Below are 27,683 nucleotides of genomic sequence, written 5' to 3'. Positions count from 1 at the left end.
AAAGGAGGAAGAGGTTTCTAAGGGACAGGTAATGCGCAGAAAGAGAGGTATCGAGTGAAGGAGGAGGCTGGTTGGGAAAAAAAGCAGCTTTCCCTGCACACTGAGGAAGCAAACGAGCGAGTAAAGAAAGCGAGGAAGGTTGTTACAGTTCCAGAGCCAGGAGACTGAGAAATGGCACTGCTGAGAGATGAAAGGAAGGAAAGTAGGAATAGAAGCTGCTTCAAACAGAAATCGGTATATGGACAAATACCCTAAAGGAGACTGAAACACTAATGCTACAGGCTGGCCGTCAACAGAAAACCTTCGCTATAGAACAGCTACGAGGACACAACAAGAGCAACAGAAACAGAGATATCGGTTAACATGCATCCAAATCCAAAACAAATGGGCATCACAGGTCACTGTTCTCTTACAGTCCAATGAATTTATCTTGTGCAACAGAAAAAAATAGCTCTGAGCATCTGGGTCAGTTCCTACCACGCCATCTTCATCAAGGAGACCACGTCTCAACTTTACCTTTGGTGTTAAGACACCACAACACGGTCCTCCTGAAATACAAAGGTCTATTCCTAATCAGCTCTGTTTTGGTTAGCTTTGAAAATTAAAATTTAGTGCACTCAATTCACTGTCAGTTTTGGAGTGCTTGTCAATGAAATGCACTGCAAAATGTGCGGAGGAGATGGCCCTTAGCAAGTGCATCTGCCAAAAACCCGGCTCAAATTTTAACAGTGAGAACAATGACCAAGATGTTCTGATACAGAGAGATTTTCCACAAGCTTAAACATAGTAAAGGGCTCTGTTAGAAGATGCTGTTCCCTTAAAATCCACGCACAGACAGACCAAGACACAGTAGACTAGAGTAGAGATTTAAAGCAGGCAGAGAGCAGATACGAGCCTTAGTCAGAAAGAAAGGAAAGATTTATTTATTTTTTAAAGCTATAACCAATAAATTTTCTCAAAATGTGACTTATCCTCCTGTCTTATTTTGTCACATTTTGGGTCTCTCCTGCTTGGTGTCCAAGGAGGAGAAGGCATTTACTTACATCAAATAACCTTTCTATATACATCTCCTCATTGACCTTATCACGCAGGACATCCTGAGAGTGGCGGACAAATGTCACATAGGCATCAGCAACATCCATCCCCGGCTTCTGCATGGGGGAGAGAAGAAGAGAGAGAGAGAGAGAGAAACGTGAATAGCGGTGCAGGGGGCAGCTCCTCCGTGTAGCCTCGTCGCTGCTTTTTCTTCTGCATCTCCTGCTGTCCTCCTGCAGCTCGCCCTTTCCTTACCTGACGGACATAGCGTCCCGCTGCTTTGCCCAGCAAAATACAAGATCACGCAAAGACACTTGCTCCTTCTCTTCTTTTGCCTGGAGCGAAGCAGGTCGGAGGAATAAAGCTCCTCCTCGACATACCGATGCTGGGAAGTTGTCTTGCTACCTTTGGTTGACCTAACGAGTGAACCAGCAAGCTGGGCTGGGCATTTGTTGTCTTCTCGGGTCATCTTCTCTATGCAAGCCCTCTTGTTTCTGAAGCAGAAAGCCAACAGCCAGAGCTGGGCTCTTGGTTCTTCTTCTACGGTGGGAGGATGTGTGCAGAAAGCAGCTGGCGTTGCAGGAGGCATGCCAAAATCACCTTTCTTTCTCTGTTTAGTCCCCTGACATTAGCTCACATTTAGTGCTGCTCTTAAGAATAAGTCAGGTAAATGGTAAGTCAGGGAATGGATGTCTACATGAACGGTTAAACCACTGCTAAACTGCAGGAAGCTGTCACATCTCTAACGGCTCTCTATGGAACTTAACTGCTTTTAAACTGCAAACTACAAGCGTGCAAGATTTTGGGGTCCACGGCATTTCTTCAAAGAAAATGGGAACTCAAGCAGGTGGAAGGGAAATTACTTAAAAAAAAAAAAAAAATCTTGTTTGAGTTCACGTTGCTTGATACATTAGAATCAAACTTACCTCAAAGGAAACCCATTAAAATACTGTAACAGGAGTCATTACAAGAGCTGCCACAAAATCTTAAATTTCCATGGCACATTGTAAGTTTGTTAATAACTAGTGTCATTAGTTTCCGTTACTGTGATTTACCTCAGATCAGAGAGTATCATTTCTCTGCAAGATACGATTGTCAGCCGCTGTAAATTGAAGTTAGTTAACACATCTGTGTAATTTCCAGGGTGAAAATGAGGACAGTTTGGAAAGCAGTAGGAAGGGAGTTTTTTAATACAAAGCAAACAATTATCAAGCAAAGGGCCAGTGCTTGGCCCTTGGGAAGCCAGTAACATTTCTTAACACCTACTGCAACAATGACAAGGTATTAATTTGAAAAACAATGAGGACAACACAAATGTGGCAGTAGTCAAGTGTTACACTTTCAAGCAATTTTCAGCACGCCGATCGTGCCCATTTCAAGGTGGCATTAAATGGATTGGTTTGTACCCAGACAATTGCAACAGCGTTTGCGGAATTAGATTTAGCTGATGGTTTTCTGTTCAACACCAGGATTTCCCCTCTGTCCTCTAAAAGAGGAGCCTCTAACCAAACAGGTTTTTCTTTCTCCTTCCCCCACAAAGCCTGTGGCTCACAGACCACGGGGTGGCCTCCCCTCAAAGGTCTGGGAGCTGTGCGGGGCTGGGGTTGATTTAATCAAAAATGCGGGGGCTGTCAAGGAAGCCCTTGTAACGTGACTTCGTTTCCAGGGGCAGGTGGGGAAAGAGTCAGAAAATAACCCAGATGAACGATTTCTGCTCTATTTTACACAAAGAACTGGAGCGTCCGACTGGCTCCGAGGACAGGAGCCCAGCCTTGCTCTTCCCACACGGCCACGATGCCACGGACCTCCCAAGGGCCTCCAGGTACGATGAGAAAATGCTTTTGGAAAAGCCTGAAAGGGTTATATAGCACTTTACCGAGACCACTTCCCTAGAGATGCTTTACTTTCCAGGAACATAGAGGCCTCGGAGAAGGTCACGTTTTGCCCTAGAAGTTACTTGAAAATAACTGTTCTGTGCTCAAATTCATGATGACTAAATATTTAAGATACACTCAAATGACTAGGGGTTTCAACTGAAGGATCTCCACGTTTTCTAGGCTAGAAATTAATTCTGAGCCCCCCGTCCTAATGCTCTCAGTATCTTGTTTCTATTACTCAAAGACAACAGCATGCTGATCTCTGCATTGGCATATTTTACCGATTTTACCAAACCAAGCAAGATCTCTTACTGCTCAAGAGTTTGCTGCCTCCGTGCTGGGCTCAAGACCTGGTAATTTTGTAGGCAAAGTTTATCTTGGGCTAAAGGGATGGAAACACCGAACGCAGATGATGTGGTCCAAGACATCCGATAAATTTATCACATTGTCATGTGAGAACATGCAGAGCAATCGCATCTGCATTGAATGTACACATATACGTTATACATACAGGTCATCAAACTCAACTGAGTTATTCTTGATTTACGCTGCCCAGTCTAACTGGATGCAGGAACCGGTGTGGTATATTAAAATCTACTCCTTTTTCACTTGTAATTGCTCAGGAACTCTCTGCCTGTAAATGTTACGGTAGCCCCTTATTCCAGCCAACATTCATACATTACACTTCAACTCAATTTAAATGTAAATTTCTGGCAAGTTAAGTGCTCTGTCTAAGAACAGTAAGGGCTCTTTTCCTTATGAATCAAGGTCTAATTAGAGGAGACGATGTACAGTTTTCCTATACCAATTACAGAAAAACGGAAAAAATTATTTTCATTAACAATTTCCCAAGCACATGTTGCTAGCTCATCACCATTTCCCCAAAGTAATAAAAAAGTCATTTTCCAAAAGAGTAAAATAAACCAACAATTAGAAGAACAAAAATAAAATAGATTAGCAAATGTGTTAGATGTGTGTTGGCTCAGTTCTAACATGTCTGGACCTTTTTGTTTGGAAATTATACTGTATTTGTACAAGTCCAAATGAAGAATTAACAGAATGCACTGCTCCCGTTTTTTTTTTAAATGTGATTCAAGCCAATTGCATAAATATGGTACCTTTTTGACACCATCTGCAAATTATTGCCTAAACAGCCTTGTGGGTCTCCATAAGAGGGTAACTGCTCATTATTAACGTCATGGAGATATTCTTTCCAGTTCAAATGTTAGAAGTGTGAAGGCCCATGGTTCGATCTTGGCTGTTAATGCATAACGTGGGTTGCTACACATGCCATAAACCAAAGCACAATGCAAATTACTATGACAGAAGTTGTTTAAATTGTGCTTACGGGTACATCCACGTATTTGGAAGCAGCCTTCACCTGTAAAAGGAACAAGAAGAGAGTTTACACCATCAGTACGTTTTCAGGTCTTTGCTTTTCTTCAAACACCTGTAAGAGCTTCTCCAGCCAAGACTTGGGACAACATAATGCCGAGTGGGGGAAAAAGGGTGATAAAAACTACGTTTCCCGTCTAGGAGAATAGGCAAGGGTGGTATTTTTGTTGTTGTTTTGGAGAGGTAACTTTACTGCTGCTAACGCTCTAATAGCAACAGATGATAGTGTGGGAGTTGTGCTTCTCCCTCTTCTACTTCAGCGAGCGGGGGAAGACGGGGTTCGTAAGTAGACATCGTTATTTTCTTCGGAGGCCTCGTTCTCCGCCCGATGCCACGTGTCTCCGAAGGCAGCGCGTGTCTCTCCCACCGGGAGCCGCATCCCAGAGACCGTGGGAGACCCCGGCAGCGTGGGCACAATGGGGCCAGCAGGTACTTGCACCAGGGTGGCCACCAGAAAGTGTCCCGAGGACCTTAACTTTGCCCCCTGCCCATAGTCCCACACGCAACGTGCTTCCCCTGGCTTCGCATGCTGCAGCCTGGGACATTATTTTCCCCTTTTTATGCTGGCGCTGATGCTGGCAGGAGCTCGCAGACCGTGCTGGGGCAGCGTGCGCACGCCGCCCCACAGAGAAGTGCCCCAAAGGTTTCCTGCTTCCCAGACCACAACAGCTACACTGGAGTCTCCTATGATTTCTCCCCCTGCCTTTTAAAAGATGTCATTTGAGGGAGGGAAGGTATCGGAGGGAGGGTATCAGAGGGAGGACGCCGCACTTTGCGGTGTCCTCACAAGCCGGCGGGGGCTGCAAGACCCCAGATTTACTTTGTCCCCGGTCTGCCATGCCGCAGGGCGCACATCGCCTGGCACGGGAGGCGAGGTGGCCCCCCACGTCAGGGCCAACTTTTCCAACTGAGCAGCGCCCAGCTGGCCAGAGAGACCTTTTTCCCACTGTAGCATAAGGCACCCTGTCTAGAAAGAGTACGGCTGGGATTTTCCACAACGCTTCTGCTTTTAATTAGGGGAAGCGTTGCCGGCCATCTTTGTTTGGGTGTAAAAGCTCACCTGCTTTTAAATATTTCTAAAGCTACCATTAAAACAGCCTAAATATAACACGCACACAGTTGCATCTTGGGATGAATAAATTATGTGTCCCGAATGAGAGAATGAATGTATGTGTGAGACAGAATGTGAGAGTGGGTGGAAGCACTCATATGGTGTGTGTGGGGGGTGCATAATTAAGCACAATGAGGCGATACAAAAGACCAGACTGGTGGTAATTGCCGAGGTGAAGGCTGCAAGTATTGGCAGCGCCCGGGCTGCCGAGCCGGGGGGCAAGAAGCGAGGGAAGGGCAGGAGGAGGGCACCCAGCGCCTGCCGCCGGGGTCTGGCTCTCCGAGGGGCCGGAGCACAACCCAGCGCACGAGTTTACAAAGGAGGGACCAAAATAGCGCCAAGCCCTCGCTCCCAGCGAAGAGCGACTGCTCCTCTCTCCTCCATTCCAGCCGGCTGCCTGGACACCTCGCCCTTTTCACTGCATTTATCCTCACAACTTTCTTGGGAGGCAGCGAAGTACCATCCCTTACTCCTGCCCAAGGGGAGCAGAGGAGCCCCAGCCTCCATGCGCGGAGCCCGTGGAGCTCCGGAGGAGCAGGCGGTCACGGCACTGGAGTGGAGCATCCGCCGGCAGGGCTGCCCCAGCTCTCTCCACACCAGCTCTTTTTCTGAGCCGGCAAAGCTAAACAACCAGGAAGAACGCTCGGAAAACCACGCGGCTCAGCAGCCCGCGGAATTGAAGCTGGGGTCCGCGCTCAGGGCCGCACTGTGCCATGCGCCTGTGTCTTCAAATATCACACGAGGCATGAATTACCGCAGCGGCACCCCGGGGAACCTGCACTCCAAGCGTGGATTTAGCACTCTTAGGTCCAGCCCGGCGCCACCGTCTCAAGCTGCCTTCTTCCCCAAAGCCAAGAGGCGACAAGTATAACTCAGTCGGCTTCCTGCGATCTCCCCTCTCCACCCACAAAAAAACCGAGCTGCTTCTCCTTCCCACTCCCCTTTAATCAGAATAATTACTTGTTTTTCTTTAAAGTCAGATTTGGCTACACTTAGTGAAATTTCCAAACTGCCGGATGTTGTGTGATTTTTGCTAGGCTGCTGTTTTTCACAAAGTATGTGACTTTGCCATGAAACGTCTCAGTTTACCATACAAATTTTGCGCAGAACAAAAATAAGATCTTTTACTTCTGTCTTCCTCGGGTAATATGCAGTCTTTAGTTTTAATTACCGTAGGTGTAATTCCCCGCCTACAGAGGCCATCCAGATTAAAGGGAATTTTAGCAGCTGTCATTCCTGTGACTCAGTGGATCTGCACATGCAGACGCCCAGCCAGGGCCTGGGCTGCTGCCGCTGAGATGCACTTAAATGTAGCAACAAACAGAAGAAAAAAAAAAAAAAAAAAAAAAGAAGTCTGGCCAAATTTAGAAGGGTATTTTCCTCTCAAAGTGCTCTGCAAGGAGAAGTGGCTAGTGAGAATTTATTAGGACAACAGATGCATTAATTTTATCTTGAATTTCGAGGCAAGAATTGGAAATGAGGATATCCTACTAGGTGATAAAACTGTCTGTCACAAGACCCCCGATTACATGTCACTCGCAGAGCGCCTGGAAAACACGCGATGAAAGAAGTCAGTGGAAGGGGGTGGGAGACTAATGCTTTCTAGAGCTCAGCGGCTTGGACCATCACACTTTGTTGTATTTGTTCAGACAGGGAAAACGTGGGAGGTGGTGCAAGCATGCTGTAACAAGAGAGAGTTTCTCTATTTATCGTTGCAAAGACTAAACACAGCAAATCCCATTACTACTGCAGGGAAGGGAGACTTTCTAAGCCCAGTGCCAAGGGGGTCAGGGCTGCTCCTCTGCCTCCTCCTGCCGCTGGTGCTGCCCAGTGGCTCCCAGTAAACGAGGGGGCCAAAGGGAGGAAGGAGCAATCCTGCTCCTCCACAGTGCGCCCAGCCTCCTTGCTGGGGCTGGGGGCTCAGCACCTTCCTGGGGACGTGCACAGTAACTATTTGGATGCACACCCCTTCCCGGCCGGAATCTCAGGAAATTGAAGCTATGGAGCTGGGCTCAAGGGCTGTGGGGCTGTCGGAGCAGGACAGACCCTTTTGCTGCTGCTGGGGCAGTTAATTGTCAGTAAGTGCCTGAGGAGCAGCAGAGTGAGGATGCTTGACCCCCATGTACCTACGTGCTGCCTCCCCACGGGCGCCCAGAGCCCGTGTGCGGCCGGGGGCTTCGCTCAGCAATCGAAGGGAGCAGCACTCGGCAGCGTAAACAGTAGGATGTGGTGGGAGCAACGCAGCATCAACCGTGGAACAGCTTGGATTCGGGGAGAAGGAAGGGCTGCACATTACACTGTCTACCCGGGCTGATGCTGGTACTTCTGATGCTTGAAAAGCTGCCGCCTCCGCATCCTCTGCTGCTGGCACGCGAGCATCTCCTAACCCCCAGCAGCGCTGGGACGAGGGAAGGTATCCACCCCAAGCCATCCCCTGCACCCCCGGGGCTGTAACCACGCAGGGGTTATCCTGGGAGAGCGGCTGCACCGCGGGGCAGTGCGTGGGACACCCTCCTTCCCCTCCTTCTCCGAAGAACAAAGTGCCTCCAGCACACCTGAGAAGTAGTGACGCTTAGTTTGAACCCCATGGTGGCGTAGATAACCTGCCAGACTGTGTGTGCACGCAGCTGCCTGCGAGCAGTTTCTGGCCTCAGCTGGTGAGCCCTCCTACATCCTTTCTTACCATCCCTCTTCCCGATGGACCCTACAAAACCACCTCAAACTCCGCAAAAAGGGCCCAAGAGTAGCAAACAACAGACAATCGCGAGTAGCTCAGACAATGCCTGGAAGAGATTTTGGAAACCCTTCCCAGTTTGCAGAGCAGTGCCTTCTGCTGCCCGCCCAGTCTCCGTCAACAAGCGGGGGCAGGACAGGCTGCACACGCGGGCAGCGGGGCCGGGGGGTGAAAGTGTTACTGCAACTTTCCCAGCAAGCCCAGACACAGGCGTTTGGGTGCAGACCAGTCTGTGAGCTGAGCTAAGAGAAGCCACGCTTGCAAAGAGACACCCTCATAAACTTTCTGGCTTGCATTTCCAGAAGACCGTTGAAAATCATAAAATCATAGAAGTGTCCAGGTTGGAAGGGCCCTTTCAGATCATCGAGTCCAACCATCAACCCAACACTGACAAAACCACCACTAAACCGTGTCCCCCAGCACCACATGTACCCGTCTTTTAAATACTTCCAGGGATGGCGATTCCACCACTTCCCTGGGCAGCCTGTTCCAATGCTTGACAACCCTTTCAGCTGCTACGTGTTTGTCCCAAGAAGTTGTCACAACACTTTTCTGGACTACAGCTCACATTGCTAAACCCTTGTGGATACTGAGGCCAATTTTGCATGGATATTGTTCTTGTCCTGTGCTGTTCTAGGAAATATGTAATGGGATGAGCTGTGGATTGGTTCTGCAATGTTGGGGAGAAACATGTCATGAGAGGCACCACGTGCTGCGTAATCTCATGGCATTTCCTCCACCTTGTTCTCTTTTAGAAACACGAAGACACTCCTTAAATCTCCCTTATTTTGCTTTTCACTTCTTAAGATGCTCACTGTTATGGCCAGAAGCATGAAAGGAACACACCTGCCAGGCAAGGTGGCAATGAAGCAACTTCTTTAGTTAGGGAAATTGCGTGTACAGTGCAAGGATTTTTTTCCATTATTTTTTCATCCTCAATGGAATAAACTCCACCGGCCTGAATGATGACTAGAGATAGCTTTACACTGTCCTACAATAAGATGGCCCGTGCATCTTGGGTGTTTATGTACTGTATATCTGCATACAGGATGTGTATTCATGGGGGGGTTACAGTGTCCAAACATCACAGAATGTCGGAGTTATTATGTAGCTGATCTAGTCCTGGGAGAGCAGGAGATTACAACTCAGGGGGGGGAAAAAAGAAGAAAGGCAAATATTTTCTGTACTTACAGTAAATGACAGGAAAGAAGAAAACAAAGTTCCTTCATCGTATCTAGACAGTTTGGCCAAGACTCCTTCCAAAATGGTGACAAACTATGAAGACAAAAAAAACACTGCAATTATTTTTAATAATTGAGCAAGAGCGTAAAAATCAGCATCAGCTTCAAAGAAGTCAGCTGAGCTCTCAGCATCGCCAACCTGTCCCCGAGCACAGCGGACCGGGGAGCGGGGAGAACGGAGCATTGCCTTTGGGGTGCTACATCTCGCTGGGTGGGAATCACCCCTCGGTGTCGTGGGTGACACTGGGGACAGGAGGTGGGTTGCCATGTGGGGGTAAGCCGGTGCAGCCTCTCCGGACAGGGAAGCTGGTGGCTCTTGCTCCCAGTACACGGTGTCAAACACGCAGCTAGTTGGGTATTCTTGCAGAAGAATCGAACTGGCATATGTTGGCGGATTATGTTTAAAGGTCTCCACTGTATAATAGGGATGACTTGTTCTCCAAAAGTTTGAAACTAGCGGAAAACACACCCCACCATCTTTCTCCCTACGTACCAATTCCCCTCTGTGTTAGCGCAGCACACCAGACCTACACAACAACCCATGGGAAATGCTGGCAGCTGAGCTAGAGGAGCTGACTCTGATGAAAAACAATTTCCAAACAATTAAACCTGACATTTTGGAATGTATTTCCCACTACCGTCACCTCTAAATTAATTTCTTAGAAGAGCATATGGCGATCTCGCACAAGACGAGTTATTTTGTCCGCACAACCCTATGCGTAGGAGTGGTGACCACCTCGGTGTGCCACCCCATCGTCTACGCAGAAGCATTTAGCAGTGCCACCCCCTGACTGCAGCTACCCTCGGTGCCGCGGGGTGATGCTGACCACGGGGTGTTACCCCCATCCCTTAAAACCACTGCTGGCCCAGTACGGCAATCCTGCTAGCAGCATATTACATCTCACGCAGTTCCTAATCATCAAAGAGTCACCACGAAAGGACTGGGAGATGTACGATCTTGCCTGTGAGAAACAAGAAGCCAATTCAACATCTTAATGTGTCACATTTTAATGGAAACGCACATATTAAAAACGCAATGTTAACAGTGAATCACTTCACCTGAAGCCGAAGGTTACCTTTGCCACTAGGAGTGTTATCATTTCTTTGACGGTTTCCTCAATTAGCTCATCTATTTTTGAATGGTACTGGTGCTAAAGAAAAATAAAAGGAGAGGGGGAGGAAAATATTAGCATTGATCACAGGCAAGAGCTCTACGGTTGTCAGCCTCTTCCCTCGGTAAACTGCAATACGTGGTATTAAACTGAAGAATTATGCAGCTTATTACCCTGCGCTCTGCTATAGCGGCCAGTGATTACCTACACCTACAGGAGAGACCTTGAATTCAGGAGAAGCTTACACGCTGCGTTCAGCAGGCACACGGCTCAAGTTAAGCACTTGCTTAAACACCTCGCTCGGTGACTATAGGACAGAGATAAAACTCCCAACAAACCAAGACGAGCCTTTCCGTCCCAGGAAAAGCCAGCAGGCGGTGCGGCCCCCAGCCCCCGGGTGTGAGCAGATCCGGCCGCAGGAGCCCAGAACCGGCTGACCAGCGGCAGCGCCGGCGGCATCAGCCTTCCCGAGTCTTCAACCCAATTTCTGCACATGCCAAACCTCGCTTAGCTCGGGAGCTCTGACGCAATCAGCTGCAATATGGCTAGAATAGGTACTAAAATACAGTCTTCCACTAATTTAGAAAAGACCTGTTTCCAATACAAGATTTAATTAGTGAAAACATACAGTATATTCTTATTTTCAATGGACTGAGAAAATACTGATTATGACTGCTTTCCAACACAAAACATTTGATTTTTCAGTCAAACATTTCAAGCACTGGTGCTAGTCACTATATTCATTACCACTTGGCATTAATATTGTTTTAAAATGTTAACATCAAATCACATTGAAAGAGACAAATCTGCTTTAAATACTAATCAGACTTTGGGAAGGAAGACTGCGAGGGCTTTACAAATGCTAGATGTTGGTCTCAGTGCCTGATCGGCAGCCTCTGAACTGCTCCACAGTTTGGGGATTTTTTTTTTTTTGTGACAGTAACATATTAATGCAGGAATTTAGAAAAAAAGAAAATAAAAGTAGGACGCACTTACCCACTCTTTAGCAAACTTTTCAGATGATTGGGGACAGAAATAAAGAGGAAAGTGCAAAAGACAGGAAAAAGAACATATGAAGATAAACAATAAATAAACGAAGATCTTTAAAAAAGAAAAAGGGACATATGAGAACAGCAGCATCATGCACAGAAAGAATAAGCAATGGAAAATGAAACGTGATCAAAGCCTCTTTTCACTGAAATATGAGAGATGGCTACCTGTAGTATTTGCAGGTGGTTGCACCGGGGGAAGGGAGGGGATTGTACCTAACAGCTGACAGTCTCTTATGGTTTGATTTTGCTGTGAGGGGAAGGCGACGGGCTGTGGACAGGGAGGGATGAGCATCGGGGCAGCTGCGCACCCTCCACGGGAGGTGCCCGAGGGCGATCCCGGCGGTAGGGCAGGGCGGACGGTGCAGCTCTCCCTGGCCAAGGACCCGGCTGGGGCCACCCAGAGCCTGACCCACGCAGGAGGACAGGCTGGCACCGCCACGCCACGGGCAGGGGAAAATGTACATCAACAAGTAAGGGATACTTGCATCTGCAGTTCCTATTTCCATGTCCTGCTTTGCAGGTCAGACATATATATATATACACGAGTTCCTCCCAGGGACCATAGCTATGATTAATCTGTTTAACATAGCGTTAGCCCTTATCAGCTCCCAGGGTTGAGCTGGCCGTTCCCAGCACAGCTGGAGATGTAGCTGCGGGATGACAGGGACCTGTAACAGCTGGGTACGGGTAGGAGCTGCTGATATCCTTGGCACACACAGCCGGGACCTCCTAAGGGAGATGAAGAAGGGATTGTGGGGGTGTCTTCCCCATGATGTGTTCCTGCTGCTGCTGCATTTTCTGCGTGCGTGGAAGACCTCGCAACCAAGGAGTCAGCTAACTGCTTTCATTGGGTAAATCATGAGTTTTAACTCAAAACTGGCTAGCTACGTGCAAAACAATACACTGGGAAATGCACTGACCAATGCATTTCCCACCAAAAGCTTGTTTAAAAAGCAACTAAGAGCCCTGCCGGAATAAAACCGCAGCTCTGGGAGCAGGAGAGGGCCTTGTGCGGTGTTGGTAGGACCCTGACCGCTCGTTCCCATTGCGGCCGCAGTCCCTAGGGCAGATTCGGACCCGGTGCCAGGGCCGGTGGCTGTGCAGAACAGGGCCCGAGAGGCTGTGGGTCCTGCCCTGGGCAGCCCCAGCGATGCGCACCCATCGCCGCCCACCCTGCGGCCCCAGCTCCACCTTGGGATGACCAGCATTGGCCAGGACAGGGCTGGAGAAGGTGAAGGTTTGGAAAACCACTGCCTGGTACTGCTTTCACAGGCGCCTGGCTCGTAAACCAGCGCTTCCAACAGCTCCTTCTGCATTTCTTACGAAAACGCCCAAGGTTAAAGATCGCATAACTGGTTTGCTTTACCCAGCATAGCCCCCACCTTCGATCGAGTTCATCGCAGCTTTCTATTAGCTCAATTATTACAATCCATAATCAGTGCACTACAATGATTCAACTTGACTTTATGTGATGAGTATCTTGCCTTGTCATGTAACAGATTGTGTGTACGTTGTATTTCTCTAAGGACCATCTGACCTTAGATATTAAATAGAAACATACTAGACCAACTGAGAAACATTTAATACATACATTTATCCCCTTAGATGTATTAAAAATTCAGAGGAAAAATAAATATTTAAGATGGTAAAGTATGTTTACCAAATGTTTTAACAGCTGCCTTTAGAGACAAGGAAATGGAAATGAAACGATGGGTGTTTGTTTCACAGGGTAATGCTCGCAAAATGCATTCAAGTATCTGTCAACGTGAGTGTCACTGAAGGTGGTCTTAAAGGGAAGGCCATTGGGGTGGGAGGGAAACCGCAGGAGCCAGGTCAAATAACGTGTCGAGAGAGTCTCTGCTCACGTACAGCTTGGACCAGAAAAATCAGAAAAATCAGCTTGGTCAGAAAAAATCAGTGGTTTGTATCTAACCGAAACGTCTGCTCCAGCTAGGTCTGGGCAGGCGCCCCTGCCTGAGCACCGCGGTGGGCAATCGGAGCCCTTTTTGCTGCTTTTGAACTGTCTGCAAAGGGACAGTGTATTTTAGGAGCCAGGTGGTGGCTGTGGCACTGAGCGTCCATCCCTCCCTCCCTGGCCCTCCCTCCCCAGCGGGGCTGCCGGTGTTCACGCACCGGGGACGGGGGACTGAGGGACTCCACGATCACAGACCCATCTCCCCAAATTATGCAGGAAAACACAGGCTCGAAACCCACTTTCTCATCGCTCTGCTGTCTATCTGACTGTCTCATCATTTCCACCGGGGACGGGAAGAGGCGGGGTGGCATTTTGTCCTCCCCTCGTGGGCTGTAATGACAGATCTATATCTTAACTTTTACCCCGCCCCAGCACGACCATCTCAGCGCACAGGCTTAGACAGCTTCAAGAAGAGGAGATGGAGGTAGCCGAAATACAAAGTGGCACGAGCGAATGGAGGGGGAGGTAGGATGCTCATTAAAAGGAAGGAAAGAAAAAGGGAGAGTGTATAAAATACTGCAGCCCTCAATGGTAACTTATGCACCGATAATTTACATCTGCTTTACAGGTCTATTAGTTCAGCTATCTGTTAAAAACCTCTGCTTGCCACAGGAGACAGGCTGTCTCCAGGCTGCCACACCAAACACCTTCTGGAAGCGGCACGGGCAGATTTGCAGAGCGAACCCCGGCTGCGGATGAGAACCTGCTCCCCTCTCGCTGGCGGTTTGACTCAGGCCGAACGTGCAATGCGACCGATGCTCAAAATCTGGAGGAAACTGTGGCAAGCACTGAGCATCACAAGTCAGCATGGGAAGATGCAGCCAGTGCCCTGTCACACTATATCCAGACGCAGCTAACATTACCAGTCTCGTGCCATCGGTTATACTTAATACTGACAATTAAGTCAGTAATTAATACTTAACCTGACAATTTATTGAATGCAATGAGCTTGTTCTGTCATGATATTGGAATCTGCTTGATCTCCAAAACATCCTGGTCCCCAGGGACTGTGCTAGTGTAATGCACAAGGGTTTGAGCCTGGTTTGCAGCGGGGAGAATCGCAACCATGGACCTTCCTGGCTGACGGGGCGCTGCCAGGGCAGATGCTGCAGCAGCTGCGGGCTGAGGGATTTGGGGAGACAAGTGGGTATGAATATGGAACAGAAAATGATGGAGAAGTTCATGTCCAGGCTCAGACAACAAAATCCCACTCAAGATCTGCCTCAGCTGAGCTGGAGGACGAAGGAAAAACCTGATGATGAGCAGCCTGAAACCTCTCTTGCAAGGTGACTGTCACAAATAAAATGTCCTAACGGAAACACGTATAAGAAAAATAAAAAGAACAGCTGGGTCTGATCCAAACACCACTGACACCAGGGCAAGGACCCCCGCTGCATCCAGCGGCCTTTGGAGCAAGTCCTCCCAGAGGAACAGGGTGAGGTAAACAACCGAAAAACGAAACACAACTGGCAATGATTCACTGCAAAATCTGACCATGGAAAGTTGTAGCGAAAGGGCTTATCCAGGAAATGCTGACAAGCAGCAGGATAGGGGCGCCAACAAGTATTTGTGAATTTATTCTAGACTGGTATATGAATATTTAATTTGGCTTGAAGCCACTGTAGCAAAATGATCATTATGATGCATTTAATCTAGTCCAATTTACCATGTCTTTCTAATTCACAGATCAATTCACAGAAACTTCAGAAGAAAAAATGGCTTCAGAAGAAAAAAATATATCAGCAGTTAACTGAAACAGGTTTGTTGTTTGCCAACTTGAGCCATTAAGAACTTGGAATTCCAGGACCATCAAGTGTGCTGATCATAGCCAGTACTCAAGGAAGTCACAGCAGCTGGAATTTCAGTTTACTTTTGGAAGTTATCTATTTTGGTGTTTTTTTGTTTTGTTTTGGGTTTGTTGTTTTCTTTTTTCTTTCAAGCATCACAGCAACAACACTTCTGCTTGCCTTATGTTTGTCTACAGAAAATAGTCATATACAGAAAGTGTGTTGCCGGCACCTGGCTCCAAGGTGCAGTTAATGACTTGATCTGTATGGTCACGATGCATCAACCAAGCTTGAGAGATACCTTATGCACACCACGGTCCTTCCAAAAAGTCACTCCTAAGTGCCAGCAATTCTGAATGTGTATATTAATTACATTTATTTGAGAGCAACCCCCTGCACGTTCATCTGCACGCTCTATGCGGAAAGGGTAAATCCACAACTGGTAACGCCTCTGACACTAGCACAACAGGAGATAGGAAAATTCATGACATCATTGCCTTAAAAAGCTGTGAAAGGAAGAACCTGCATTTTTACCTCTTGGCCCATTTCCATACTGCAAAGCTTTGTTGACTGAGCTTTGGCATCCACCATGACATTAAACATGGTGCATATTGATTGAGGGACTCGGAAATCTGTTGACCGGCTGGTTTTCTGCAGCTTTACTTCAAATGCAATCCTGGTTCTGTTAAGGGAAGTAGAAAAAGACGTTTCAGTTGCTTTTAGACATACTGAAGCTAGTAATAATGTGAAACAATGCTGAGAAGAGTTCAATAAACCAGAAAGCCACATGCTGCTGGGAGCGTTGTAGTGCAATTGTTACAAATGCGCTTGTACTAAAAACGATTTTCCAGTTTAAAGAGAAATCCACTTTCCAGAATACACACTATTTATAAAGTGTGCAACAGCCTCAGTGAAACCATGACTTTCTCATGCTTGATAAACAGTGTGATGATGTTACAAACAGCAGTGTCAACGTACACCTATAATTTGATTGCATTAGCTGATTTATAACCACAGACAAATAGCAAGCCTGACGCATTAAAGGAAGCTCCTATTGCTCCATGATACCAATTACAAATAACAGAAGCACATTCACCGCTTGACTGAAAGGACACTGCCAGATCACTGCATTTTTAGGTCTACATCATTTTATTCGCTTGCTGCAAGTTCCTAATCATCTCGTAAGTTTGCAGACGTGGTTTTTCTGAAGCCTATGTACTCACCAGGTACGAACACATGCATCGCCCCAGCCCGCACCTCTCTGCTCTCCTGAGCTTTCACTGGGCTCAGATTTGACATCCCTGGCAGTTACAAACCGTGTTACACCAAGAGCTTTGTTGGGCCAAAGACCACAGGATTGGATCCCGTGTCGTATTTTAAAATCCCAAGGCACCTGTGACTCTGTCATGGGGAATACTCTGCCGTACGGCGGGCATCACCTTGCCTTTCTCTGGAGCCCCTCTGCAGATTCCTGAGGTACTTCACTAATCTAACCTAACACGGAACAATTATCGCATCAGAGAGAACCTGCCAACAAATTAACACAGAATTTAGAAATAATAAATAATATCAGCTGCAGCTCAGGAATAACTCTGATCTTGAAAGATCCCCCCAAGGGTTATGCAAATGAAAACTCATTTACAAATGTGAAACTCCCGTTCTCGGGATGAGATCTGGGCTGGCGCATAGGTCCTCCCGCCCGGATTTATTAGCGAAACCGGCCTCCCTTGCAAGGGCTGCTTTCCTGACAGCACCGAAATACAACCGAGTGCGGAAGGCGGGGTGGCTCCTCCATGGTATTCAACAGTTCAGAGACAGACGCGAAGAAAAATGTTGTGTCAAACTGAAATTGCTAAAGAAACCTTAGCCAGGCCCTGTTTGCAGGTGATATAAATAGGGAAGGCAGCATATTGGTTTACATCAGCAGTGGCATTTGAACTGATTTAATTACCAGTGCCAGATTTAGCCTGGACTCGGGGACTAGAATCTTGATAATTACTGAAAGGACCCAAAGTGTCTGGGATTTTCCATCTCCTCGCAGAGATGAGCATGTTCCTACTTACTTATGCTCAGAACCATTATATATAGTCATATCATTACAAGCTGGGCCAGGTTTTTACAGAGGGGCAACATATTTGTAGAAAGGTTGAAGCAGTTGGGAAGAAAAACCAAGCCCTGGCTTCCCGGCACACAAGCTCTTCTTCAGATGTACCTGGATATTTGCTTATTTTTCCCAGTTAGTTGAGCTAACCTGGTTTGATTTCTATAGATCATGGCAGCTATAATTGCACTGCAGGTGTAGCAAAGGTGCCTTGGTTCCAATTTAAACAATAAAAAAATAAAAAAAAAAAAGAAGAGAAAATAAGTGTTTTGCTGGCAGTGCGAGGGGCAGAGCAGAGAGCAGAGCTCCAGCACTGGCTTTGCTCCTAAAGGACGGTCTGACAACGGGAGGACAACTGAAGCTCAGCCAAAGGACCAAAGATGAGCTGCTGCAATAAAGGGGGACTTGCTCAATGCCAAAGACATCACGACCACCTCATTGCACTTAAAATGCGCTGGGGTTTATTCCAGAATGGCGAGAGAGCAAGCCTGGAGCTGCCTCTCTTCCAGTCTCCTGCCTGCCTCTCGGGGACCGAACGTGCCTTCTCCTGCGGTGACATGGCGTATCCAGACTGTGAGGAACGTATGAACAATAAATGCCACGCTCGCGCTTGCAGAGTGGCCAGGCAATTGTGGTACATCACATCACACATTGCAGCTAATATTAGCATCCACCAGCTGTATTTGGCACCCATTTTTCCTTTGGTTCATCTCTTTTTCTATTAATTTCTGCACAATGGAACGCAAAGCTCATTTCTGCCTTCTGCCTCGTCACCTCTGATGCCAAATGGACATACATTACTGTGGAAAGGTTGGAAATTTAACCTCAACATTTTGCTTTCAAAATGACAGCTGCCTGTATGTTCAGAAGTGTTTTAAGAAACCCCTGCAGGTGAATATCCTATAATGTGGCTGATGACACAACAGCTTTTCTCAATAGGCAGCCGGTGTGAAACCTGTGTGCCATGCTACACACCATCCCCTCCCTGGGATCACTTTTTTCCTTGTTTTTCCATGGATTTGTGTTTTTCAGGTGGGCGCTGGGCTCTTACTTAGGGCTACGCCTTCAGCTCTCAACCTCGTCGACAGCAAACTGCATTCACAAAGACTTGACCTCGTGTGCGGCACCAAAAATAAGTAACTACTTACAAAGCTTGAAAGAATGGGTAATTTATTGCCTTATCGTGAATATGCACCCTCCAAAATCTCAACAGAGAAGCGATTGGGAGAGGCCACAAACCGCAGCAATAGGGTGGCTTTCCACCACGTCTGTGCTGGGCAGAGGTGAGCAGGCGTCACTAATAAGTGGTGGTTGAAGTGAAGCTTCATTGACAGTAAGATAGAAAAAAACATTGCATCCTGTGAGCTCCTACGTGAAACGTGACTAGTTCGCTCACAGGCACGTACCTTTTCACGCAGGACTCGATCATGTCACTCGCCATGAGCTTCAAGCGTTGCTCTAAGTGTTTTCCAAACTCCTCCTCGGGCCAGTGCAAATCCCGAATGAAGGTCTGTAGGGCATCAAGTTTCCAGAACAGATCTTCCGAGGTGCCTGATCCATTGCTGGCAGGGCAAAATGAGAACAAAAGTCATAAGTGGCATCAGGCTCTTTGTAACCTGATGTGGAGACCATTCCTGCAACAAGTGTAGAGCAGACAGTAGTTTCATACACAGGACAACGCTGGCAATCTCCACCATCAGGATTTTGAGTTTTACCATACAGTTGCCTAATCTACCTTGCTGTCATCACCCACAAAACTTTCCAGACCAGATGAGTAAGACAACATTATGAGTTACACATATTAACAGGAAGAATGTGTGTATGGTAAAAATCAGCCTTAGTTAATAACCACATTAATGTATGTGATTATTAAGAATTAAGGCCAGAAATTGGGGCAGAAAATCCTCGATCAGTAATAACTGCCATACTAGACTGTATGCAGTTATTAAGTTTTTGGGTTTCATGCAATTCTCCCCCCTCCGAATTATACCTTGAGCTTGCCTTGTCCCCCCCAGTGAGGCCCCCGTTGCCAGGTAAGGGACTGTGCTAACAAGTGGTGAGCGAGGACACACTTTATCTCTTGAACAGCTGAAAAAAAATCGGGGTAAGTCAATTGAGCCAAGGGCACTAGGCATCTCTTATCCAGGAGTTTTAGCAGGATTGACCGCTGCACCTTTTCACAGATCTGCCTCTTGCAAAGGCATCTACAGGACAACAAATTTCCTTTTTTTTTTTTTTTTTTTAAATTTATTTTGCAACATCTTTGGTCTGTCACAAAACTCTGAATTTCTCTCCCAAGCGTATATTCTCGTACCCACACCCCTGCCCAGATGGAAGTCTTTGGTCCTGCAGTGTGTAGCTACACCGGCTCTTTTCACAGTATAATTATATCTCAAACCTCCACTTACGGAATAAAAATACAGAACTGGATTGCGGTCTGTTTGTGCAGAGAAATTTATGCATCCATAACCCTTTTCTCTCCCTCTCTCCTTCTCCCTCGCTTTTTTTTTTTTTTTTTTTTCCCCCCAGAACAATTACCAAGGGAGCTTCAAGAGTTTCAACCCCCTCCTCGCATACCACTAATGCTAACACGGTAATTTAGAAGATATTTGACACGCCATGCATTACCACTCGTGCTGACATCATCTATAGAAACAGGTGAGGGAGGGTGTTTCTATTGTGACAGATGCCAGCTGCATTGAGTTAATGCTAGAGGAGGTCGGAGCTAATGCACACACGGCTACCGCAAGGTGAGAACCGTAGTCCCAACATGCTAGAGGGGTCCTGCGGGGTCCTGTGCTAACAGAGTTAACGAGATAAAGAATGAATCGTCTCGGTTGTAGGAGAAACGTATCTGACACTAAGCAACAGGTAAACACGTCCTTGATGGAGGGGAAGGGTGAGTAAAAGGAAACCAGGGAGATGAAAAGATAAAGAATCAGGCATTTCCGTTAACCAGGGGAATGTAACGTCTGTACACCAGTCTCAAGCGTTCCTCTACCGCCAGTTTTCAGTTTCGCCCAGTTCAAACCTATGCTTGGGTAGAAGTAAGCTTCAACAGTCTACGTCCAGTTTTGGAACTGCATGAATTTATGGTTTAAATAATTAAATACATACAAATACAATAATTGGTGTTTACTGCAGCAACATTATGACACTGAAGTTGGTTGCAAAATTTTTAAAGCATTATTCTTGGTCTCTTTCTCATTTTTGATTAGGGCTCCGTGCAAGTAAACAACGTAGCACATTCATTTCCAAGAGGCACTGTTAATACCTTGCTTGTGAGCACCGCAGTTGCTGTCATCACACAGGCAGCTTGCAATACACCATTGATGCTCAAGCGTTTTCAGAGGGATTATCCAATTTTCTGCCATGACATGATTCTTATCTTTTCAAGGGCAATACCACAAAGCATGCACAGAGAAAGATTAAAACTTTCAAGTACTCTTTACAGACAACTGCCTAAGCTAGCCTTTAATATAGCTATCTTAGCATGAATATGAGTTGTATAGCTTTGAAACGTAAACGACCGTGCTGATATTGGAAAGGCTTTAAAAATCTATTAAAAAAAAAAAAAATCAAACATCAGTGTTTGTTTTACTTCTGGTTCGTTACCACTGCCCTGCAATACAGCCTGCACAAGGCAAACGGCAGAGGCATTTTGGTGGACTCCAGGTGTAGATGTAATCGAGGGTGTTTCAGGAACAGCGATGGGGGTAGTTTTGGGGGGCTTCCTCAGTTTTATCTTTTGAGTGAGAAGGTAGGGAAAGAGCAACACATCTGTGTCGGGCTGGCCGAGATCACCCCACGCCAACCCTAAACAACCCTCTAGGAATTCAGATGGAGATTGGCAAGATCTCAGTTCCTGTGCTAGGGCATCCTGGGAGATGAGCTACCTCAAACGCCGAGATTTCGGCCGAGCCCACTGTGTACCACCCTCCACATTGGGACTTTTAAGGGAAATCTGCTATAAAACCAGCAGGTCCCTAATGTGTGCTCAGGATTTGCAATACATTCCCCCTGAGCTCCACCTGTGAACCCTGGGATGCTCGGACAGGGACCTACAAATTGACTGCTTTGACATCGTGCCCGATTTTCCAGGCCATAATCTAAAGCTCACATTGAAAATATCTTTCTTTAGTTGGTCATGGCATTATTCAGGCTGTAATGACGGCTGTGGAGCTTCAATTGCTCTCTGGCGGCTCCCCCAACACGAATAAAAACTGTTGCAGGGTGTTCCTCTTTGTTAAACTGTTTCATCAAAATCCAGACAAAAATTATTATCTGGGAAATGAGGAGCTCGTATTAAATAAAATTCATTTTTAGATCTACATCTGGTCCACAGAAATTGGTTGACTGGCATTGAAATTGGTTCATCTTCTCTTTTGGACAAAACTCTTTGCTGAGACACATAATGTCGCATTATAAGCTCTGTGGTTCGTATGTTGTTCAGACCATGTCCCATTGTCGACAGCTATTTTGTAAAGCAAGATACTTGCTCAAACTCTCAGTGGGAGTAAGACAAATTTTCAAGATTTATACCAAAAATCCCTCAAAATACACATGCCAGAAATTCACTCATGTCTCATTCAGAAAACGTCTAATTAACCGTATCACTCTTTAAAGTTTTATATAATGCACAGAAACAAACAATACATATCCATGCCAAGATTACTTTAAATTTAAATGAGATCTAATTTGAACTGAATACACACTCAGAATCATAAATAGCAGCCATCCATGACGGTGCAGAAAAGCTAGGCATTTGAGGGATGCCTAGTGGGATGTTAACTGGTAGATTTGGTACTTTAGGGAGATTCACATTTGGTAGATTCACATTGGGCAGATTACTTGTTAAACTCCTGTGGAAGAAACAGACAGAAAGAAAAAATACCATAACAGTGACAATGCAGATGTAGCAGAAGCACGTGACACTCATAAACAAATCTGCAAAGTTCACAGCACGACGACAGTTAAAAAACTAAAGCAAAACATTTCAGGAAGAAGCATGAGTATGGAAGCTTAAGTGTACTGGGGTTTGCAGTCTGCAATAAAAAGCAAGTTACTTAAAAAAAAAAACAAACCAACAAAAAAAAACAGAATGAAAAGAAGAAGAATCACAAAGTAGCAAATTAACAGAGAACTCAAATGCCTACAGAAAATACCTCCACCTTCAAGTCCCGATACCATTTCAGGGTGCAGAGAGCAGCGTTTCCGCAGGAAAAATGTCTCTCGTAAGGAAGCGAGTCTCAGTTCTTACACCCTCAGTTGGGCCGGATGAAAGAGCTAAACTAAGGGATCTACTAGGGAACTGGCATTCAAAATAATTAACAGAGAGCTTGAAATTCTAGCCCTTCAGAAGTCCCTAAGAGTTCTTCTTGCCACCAAATTCAACCGATTTGGGATCTCACTCCAAAACCTCCCTGTTTATCTTACGCTCTGCAAATAACAAAGATGGGCTGATCTGGAGCAACGTAATGGTGAACCACAAGGTCCATCCTCAGTGAAGACTCCTGCCCTGAGCCTGCCCTTGTGTCCCTGGGTGGGGAGAACAGAGGTCCCGCAGGCCGCCCAGCTCCGCGTGTGCCCTGCGAACCAACCGCAGGTAGTAAACCCAGGACTGGTATGTGGTCGGTCCTTGGCTGGAAAAGGGCCATGGGGTGACTAAGACATTCAAAGGTCAATTATGAAGTGTGTGCACTTGGGAGTCACGACTTCAATAAATATTTTCAGATGTGCAACCGTTTTGCAAAAAGAGATCTTTTAAAAGTGGGCCAGCGTATTAATTGAATGCGACGTACTCTCCTGAAACTCTGCGCGGTGTAAGAGCACGGCATGCCCAACGCCTGCGAAACACCCTGACCTACTGTAGTGGGCTAGGTCTCTAGTTGTTACACTTGTCTAATTGAATTTTAATAAGCTATATTTTACATGCAAAATAAAAATGTATAGGATTCGCGACTCAGAAGCCAGTTTCAGAAGCATATCTGGTTTCTGCATTAATCTAGTAATACTATATGGCACACGGGGACACAATCCATAGACGGTTCTACAGTCCCATCTGAGGAACAAAACCAGGTGCTTTGACACCATTTTCTCGGGATCTTTATTTGGGCTGAGTCAAAATGGAATCAGGACTTCAGGATTTCAGCTCCACCCTGCACTGCTGAAGGTACCAAAAGCTTTTCCATGGATGTGCGTGGGCACAGCTTCAGTGTTCAGACCTCCCTGCCTTGGTGACTGCACCGGGACATGCCACCAGAGGAGGTCTCTCCCATGCTCCTGGATGAAATTAGTTACTGTGCTGGCACCATTCTCTGGACTCTTGGAAAACTATTGAATTATACACTATGTCTTTCAAGGAATATTAAAATCTTAGCAACTTCCTCGAGTCATATTTTCAACTCCGTTTCTTACTGCCAGTTTTGTACATCAAAACCCGAAGTAATGGAACTGATCTGGCTATACTGAATAAATGCTTCCTCACGCAACAGAAGAACAGAACCACATCTCTGCAAGAGCTCAGCTTGTCATTGGTGGCAAGTCTTAGGGGATGGACTTTATTCTTATCCTCCCTTTGTGAAAAAAATCCCTTGCTGGGGAGAAAAACCAGAATCCAAAGTCTTTTTCAAGTGGGAAAAAGAAAGCAGCATGTTCTTGTTTTCTTTTGTTTCTGTGATTCTTAGTAGATCTGACTTCACGCTATCTGCTCGTTCTCTTTGTTAGGCAGTAAGCAGATACGAGAATTTACTAACGTAACAAAGCTGTCCATTGTTTCCATTCATAGTGTGTCTGCTATTAAGATGATATGATTATTGAATGAGACACAGACTCCATAGTGATTGAGAGAGTGTTAAATCTTCAGAAACGGCAGTGCATGTGGTTAGATACTGATATGGAATAAATAAAGAAATAGCAAGAGGTGGACAACATATAAATGTATAAGGGAAAGCAACTTAAATAACTTAGCCAGATGGTAAATACATAAATCAGAGGACCTTTGGTTTTAATATTAAAATTCAAGAAGTGACAGTGTTATATTAATAAAAACACTGTATTAATAAAATATGACTTCTAGAGTAAACAGTATACTATATTCACACGGAAACATATTTCTTTTATACAACACATTATTTTGCTGATGCAAGGATATGTTGCAAGAATAAGTTAGTACTCTTAAAACAAAACAAAACAGCAAAATAATGGAGTATATTATGTTAACATACAGTAACTAATTTTAAAAATATTCTCCTGAATTGACATGCACAGTTTTGCAGGTTCAACCAATCTAATTATCTGACTAACAGTTGCAGTGAGACCCGTAAAAAATGATTAATATTCCCAACAAATGTTCCAGCCCGCAGTTGCTCAGACCATAAAACTACAGGTCCAAGATGAGAAACTGTTTCTAGAAGCCAGCCATGCCTATTTAATATAGATGGCTAAATATAACCTCAGCCATCAGGCAGGGAATGTGGGCATTTGCATCAACAAGATGAGGGCTGTCTGATTTAAGACGACTCAGCTTCAGGACTGGATCCTGATACATTTCATAAAAGACGCGTTCTCTGGAGCTGCATCGCTTGTTTTCTTGGCTCCTTCTGATTCACCCCCGTTTGTGTCTCGTAGCCGTGTAAATGGCTTTCACCTGTGCTGTCTGCTGGGAAATTCTCAGTGCAAACAGACTGGCAACATACCCCTGGACAACATACCAACGCTCACACCGTACTGTAGCACCGGTCACAGAAAACACGTCCAATTGCGCAGGGGCTGCTCCCGTAGAGCTGCCCTAGCACCGAAAGGAGGGCAGAAAAATCACAGTACTTTTACTGAGGTGTTCCCTGGTGTCAGAACAGAGCAAAACGAGAGCCTTGTCCATACTTAAATGCTCAGTTCCTATGGGATGCCTGAAATGGTTTAGTGATGGAAGATGCAAACGCCTGTCTCTTCCATCACTGTAAATGCTTACAACCTTACTGCCTAGGCTGAGCAAATGCTCACGAGCAAATCTTTTCGCAAAAGCCTTGATGTGAAGCAAAGAGCTCGACAGTGAAGTAGGCAGTCAAATCTGTGCTCTTCCTCTGACTGACACCCAGAATAGTAACAAAAATACTCATTTTCACTACAACGGTGCTTCTTTTAAGGGGCAATATTTTTCACTAGCATTTTGTAGGAGTAGAACCTCATAAAACAATTAGTATAATCATACTGTTTAAATTCTCACATTTATACCAATGATACATTTACAAATAGTTTGCAAAGGGTTAGCGAGCAATTAATAGATGCTAAAGCCAGGACTACAGTGCGGTAGAGACAGCCATAGGTCAATGAGTAACGTCCTAGTCAAGCGATCGAAACTGGTTGCCATTGCACCGGCTTTAGCATTTGCTCAGAAAGATCTTTCAACACAGACACACACACAGAGACGCACACACACACGTACGTGTCTGCTGGCTGCAAGATAAATCAGCGTTCTCTGAGAAGCTAGCGTGAAAAAAAACACACCGTTGCAAACCCTACTTTTCCAAGACCTCTCAACTCACCAGAGAACAGACCTACTCTGTATCCTCCGTATTTGGATGACTGTGCGAAGGACAAGTGTTCCACATTTCTCTGCGTGGATTCACACAAGCACACCAGCTGCTCTAGCTATAGGGCACGGACCCCCTGCAAATTCAGCAGCTCTGCAGAGGCAGATTACAGAGCCCTCATGAGCACATTACATCGATGCTTCCCCCCCCATGTTTTCAATACTTAACAGTATCTCTTTCACTGGTTGCGATTTCTATACCTAACTCCTCGTAGCATAAGGTGCAGAGTATTCGGCAATGAAAATAGAAGAAATACATGCTTGCAAACTGCCATCTGGTCAGGTTATGGAGGGCTACGTATTTCAGCCTCGATTGCAAGCACAAGCATAGAGAAACCCTTTCAAAAGACTCTACGTTATGGAATAATTTCTTGGTTAACGGGAGATAATGAGATTTTCTTCTCACAATTCACTGCAGACATCCAAAGCAGGACAACAGTAAGCTCGCTGGAAGGGAGAGCCGTGATGATCTACCTTTTCTGGCCAATGTGAAGGGCTTTCTTCAAAGCAGAGGAAAGCCCTGGAAAAACATACTGCACAGTGTTCCCAATTCCCAAAAAAGCTTTGCTGGAGAGGCGGCAATGGAAGGCCATGCCTTGGATGGGAACCGGCTGGTCTAAACTATTTGAAAATCAATGGCCAAAAGTTCAACTGTGCTGCAGTATGGACATGTAGGGGGAGAAGGAGGTAGATACATGAAGGCAAATCAAACACAGCAAGTCTCTGACCTGAGTTTTTCTGCAAGTTCACTGTCGATCAGACAAAGAGGAGCAGGTGGTCTGCCCAGGAGGCAAAAGATGAAGATGCCTTAACATTTAGTTCTGAACAGAACATCCAAACTGTCATAAGATCCTAGGAACGACACCCCTCTTTTCCCTTACACAGTATGTGCCACCCTCTGTGCGTTCGCCGGTATCTTCCTTTGCCGGGTCGCATCGCGTTAAGCCAGCGTTTGCAACTCGCACTTTTGTGTGCGAGACACAAGAACAAAATACCGACTAGTGAAAAAAAAAAACAAACCCCAAAGCCGGAGTGCATCTTTTCACCAGATGGACACGAGCTTCTTGTGAAAAGCACCCACTTTCCTGCTGGAAGAAATCTTTTGAATACCCAAGCCTGTAAGACAGATAGTCCGGCCTGGGCTTTCGCTTGAAACTGCAACGTTCAAAGCACTCTGGAACTGGAACTCCGGAAGGGAACAACCATTACAAGAGAAGTAAGAAAAGACCTTTTATAACTATCAAAGATAACTTGAAAATGATAGATAATGGCATACCCAGGGATAAAGCATTTTGACAGGCAAGTACCACAGCCAAGTATTTATGGACATCTATAGTTAAGCCACAAAAGTCGTTAAAAGCCAAAATGATGTCAGCTTCTGACAAAAGAAAAAAAGCAGAACAAACTGCTTATTGACTGCCTGACTGAGGCGGACAGGTACAGGGAGTTCACTGCCTCTGCTTCATAACAGACACGGAAATACAAACATATTCATTACTGAAGCAGAGCTCTGAAACTAAAGTTAATGCTAACTTCAAAGTGCAATTCTGCTTGAAGGAGTGGCTGTAAAAATGGCATTCTCCTACTCGAAAGATCTATTTCTTGTATGTTTTCTGGGTCACATCTGCTTATTTGAAACAAGATTTTTTAGGATTTTTAATCTTGTTAGCCTG

At 45.9% G+C, this 27,683-nt stretch overlaps 1 protein-coding gene across 5 annotated transcripts in view; it reads right to left on the bottom strand.

Moving 5' to 3' along the window:
* The window catches only part of CADPS (calcium dependent secretion activator), a 221,235-nt gene that overhangs the window by 21,107 nt on the left and 172,445 nt on the right, over positions 1–27,683 (bottom strand). For 3 of the 5 annotated variants that reach the window (XM_063347845.1, XM_063347846.1, XM_063347847.1), the window contains 7 exons: positions 22,136–22,282; positions 18,827–18,982; positions 15,854–16,001; positions 10,470–10,544; positions 9,344–9,427; positions 4,261–4,293; positions 1,044–1,151 (listed from right to left, as the gene is read on the bottom strand). In XM_063347845.1, coding sequence (XP_063203915.1) covers positions 1,044–1,151; positions 4,261–4,293; positions 9,344–9,427; positions 10,470–10,544; positions 15,854–16,001; positions 18,827–18,982; positions 22,136–22,282 — 751 coding nt within the window. The remainder of the gene's footprint in view (positions 1–1,043; positions 1,152–4,260; positions 4,294–9,343; positions 9,428–10,469; positions 10,545–15,853; positions 16,002–18,826; positions 18,983–22,135; positions 22,283–27,683) is intronic. The other 2 variants (XM_063347848.1, XM_063347849.1) reach the window with 1 other exon arrangement.

Source organism: Chroicocephalus ridibundus, chromosome 10 (genome assembly GCF_963924245.1).
Source record: "Chroicocephalus ridibundus chromosome 10, bChrRid1.1, whole genome shotgun sequence".
NCBI lineage: Eukaryota > Metazoa > Chordata > Aves > Charadriiformes > Laridae > Chroicocephalus > Chroicocephalus ridibundus.
The sequence above is the reverse complement of the archived record's forward strand: the minus strand, read 5'-3'. Positions and strand labels throughout refer to the sequence as shown.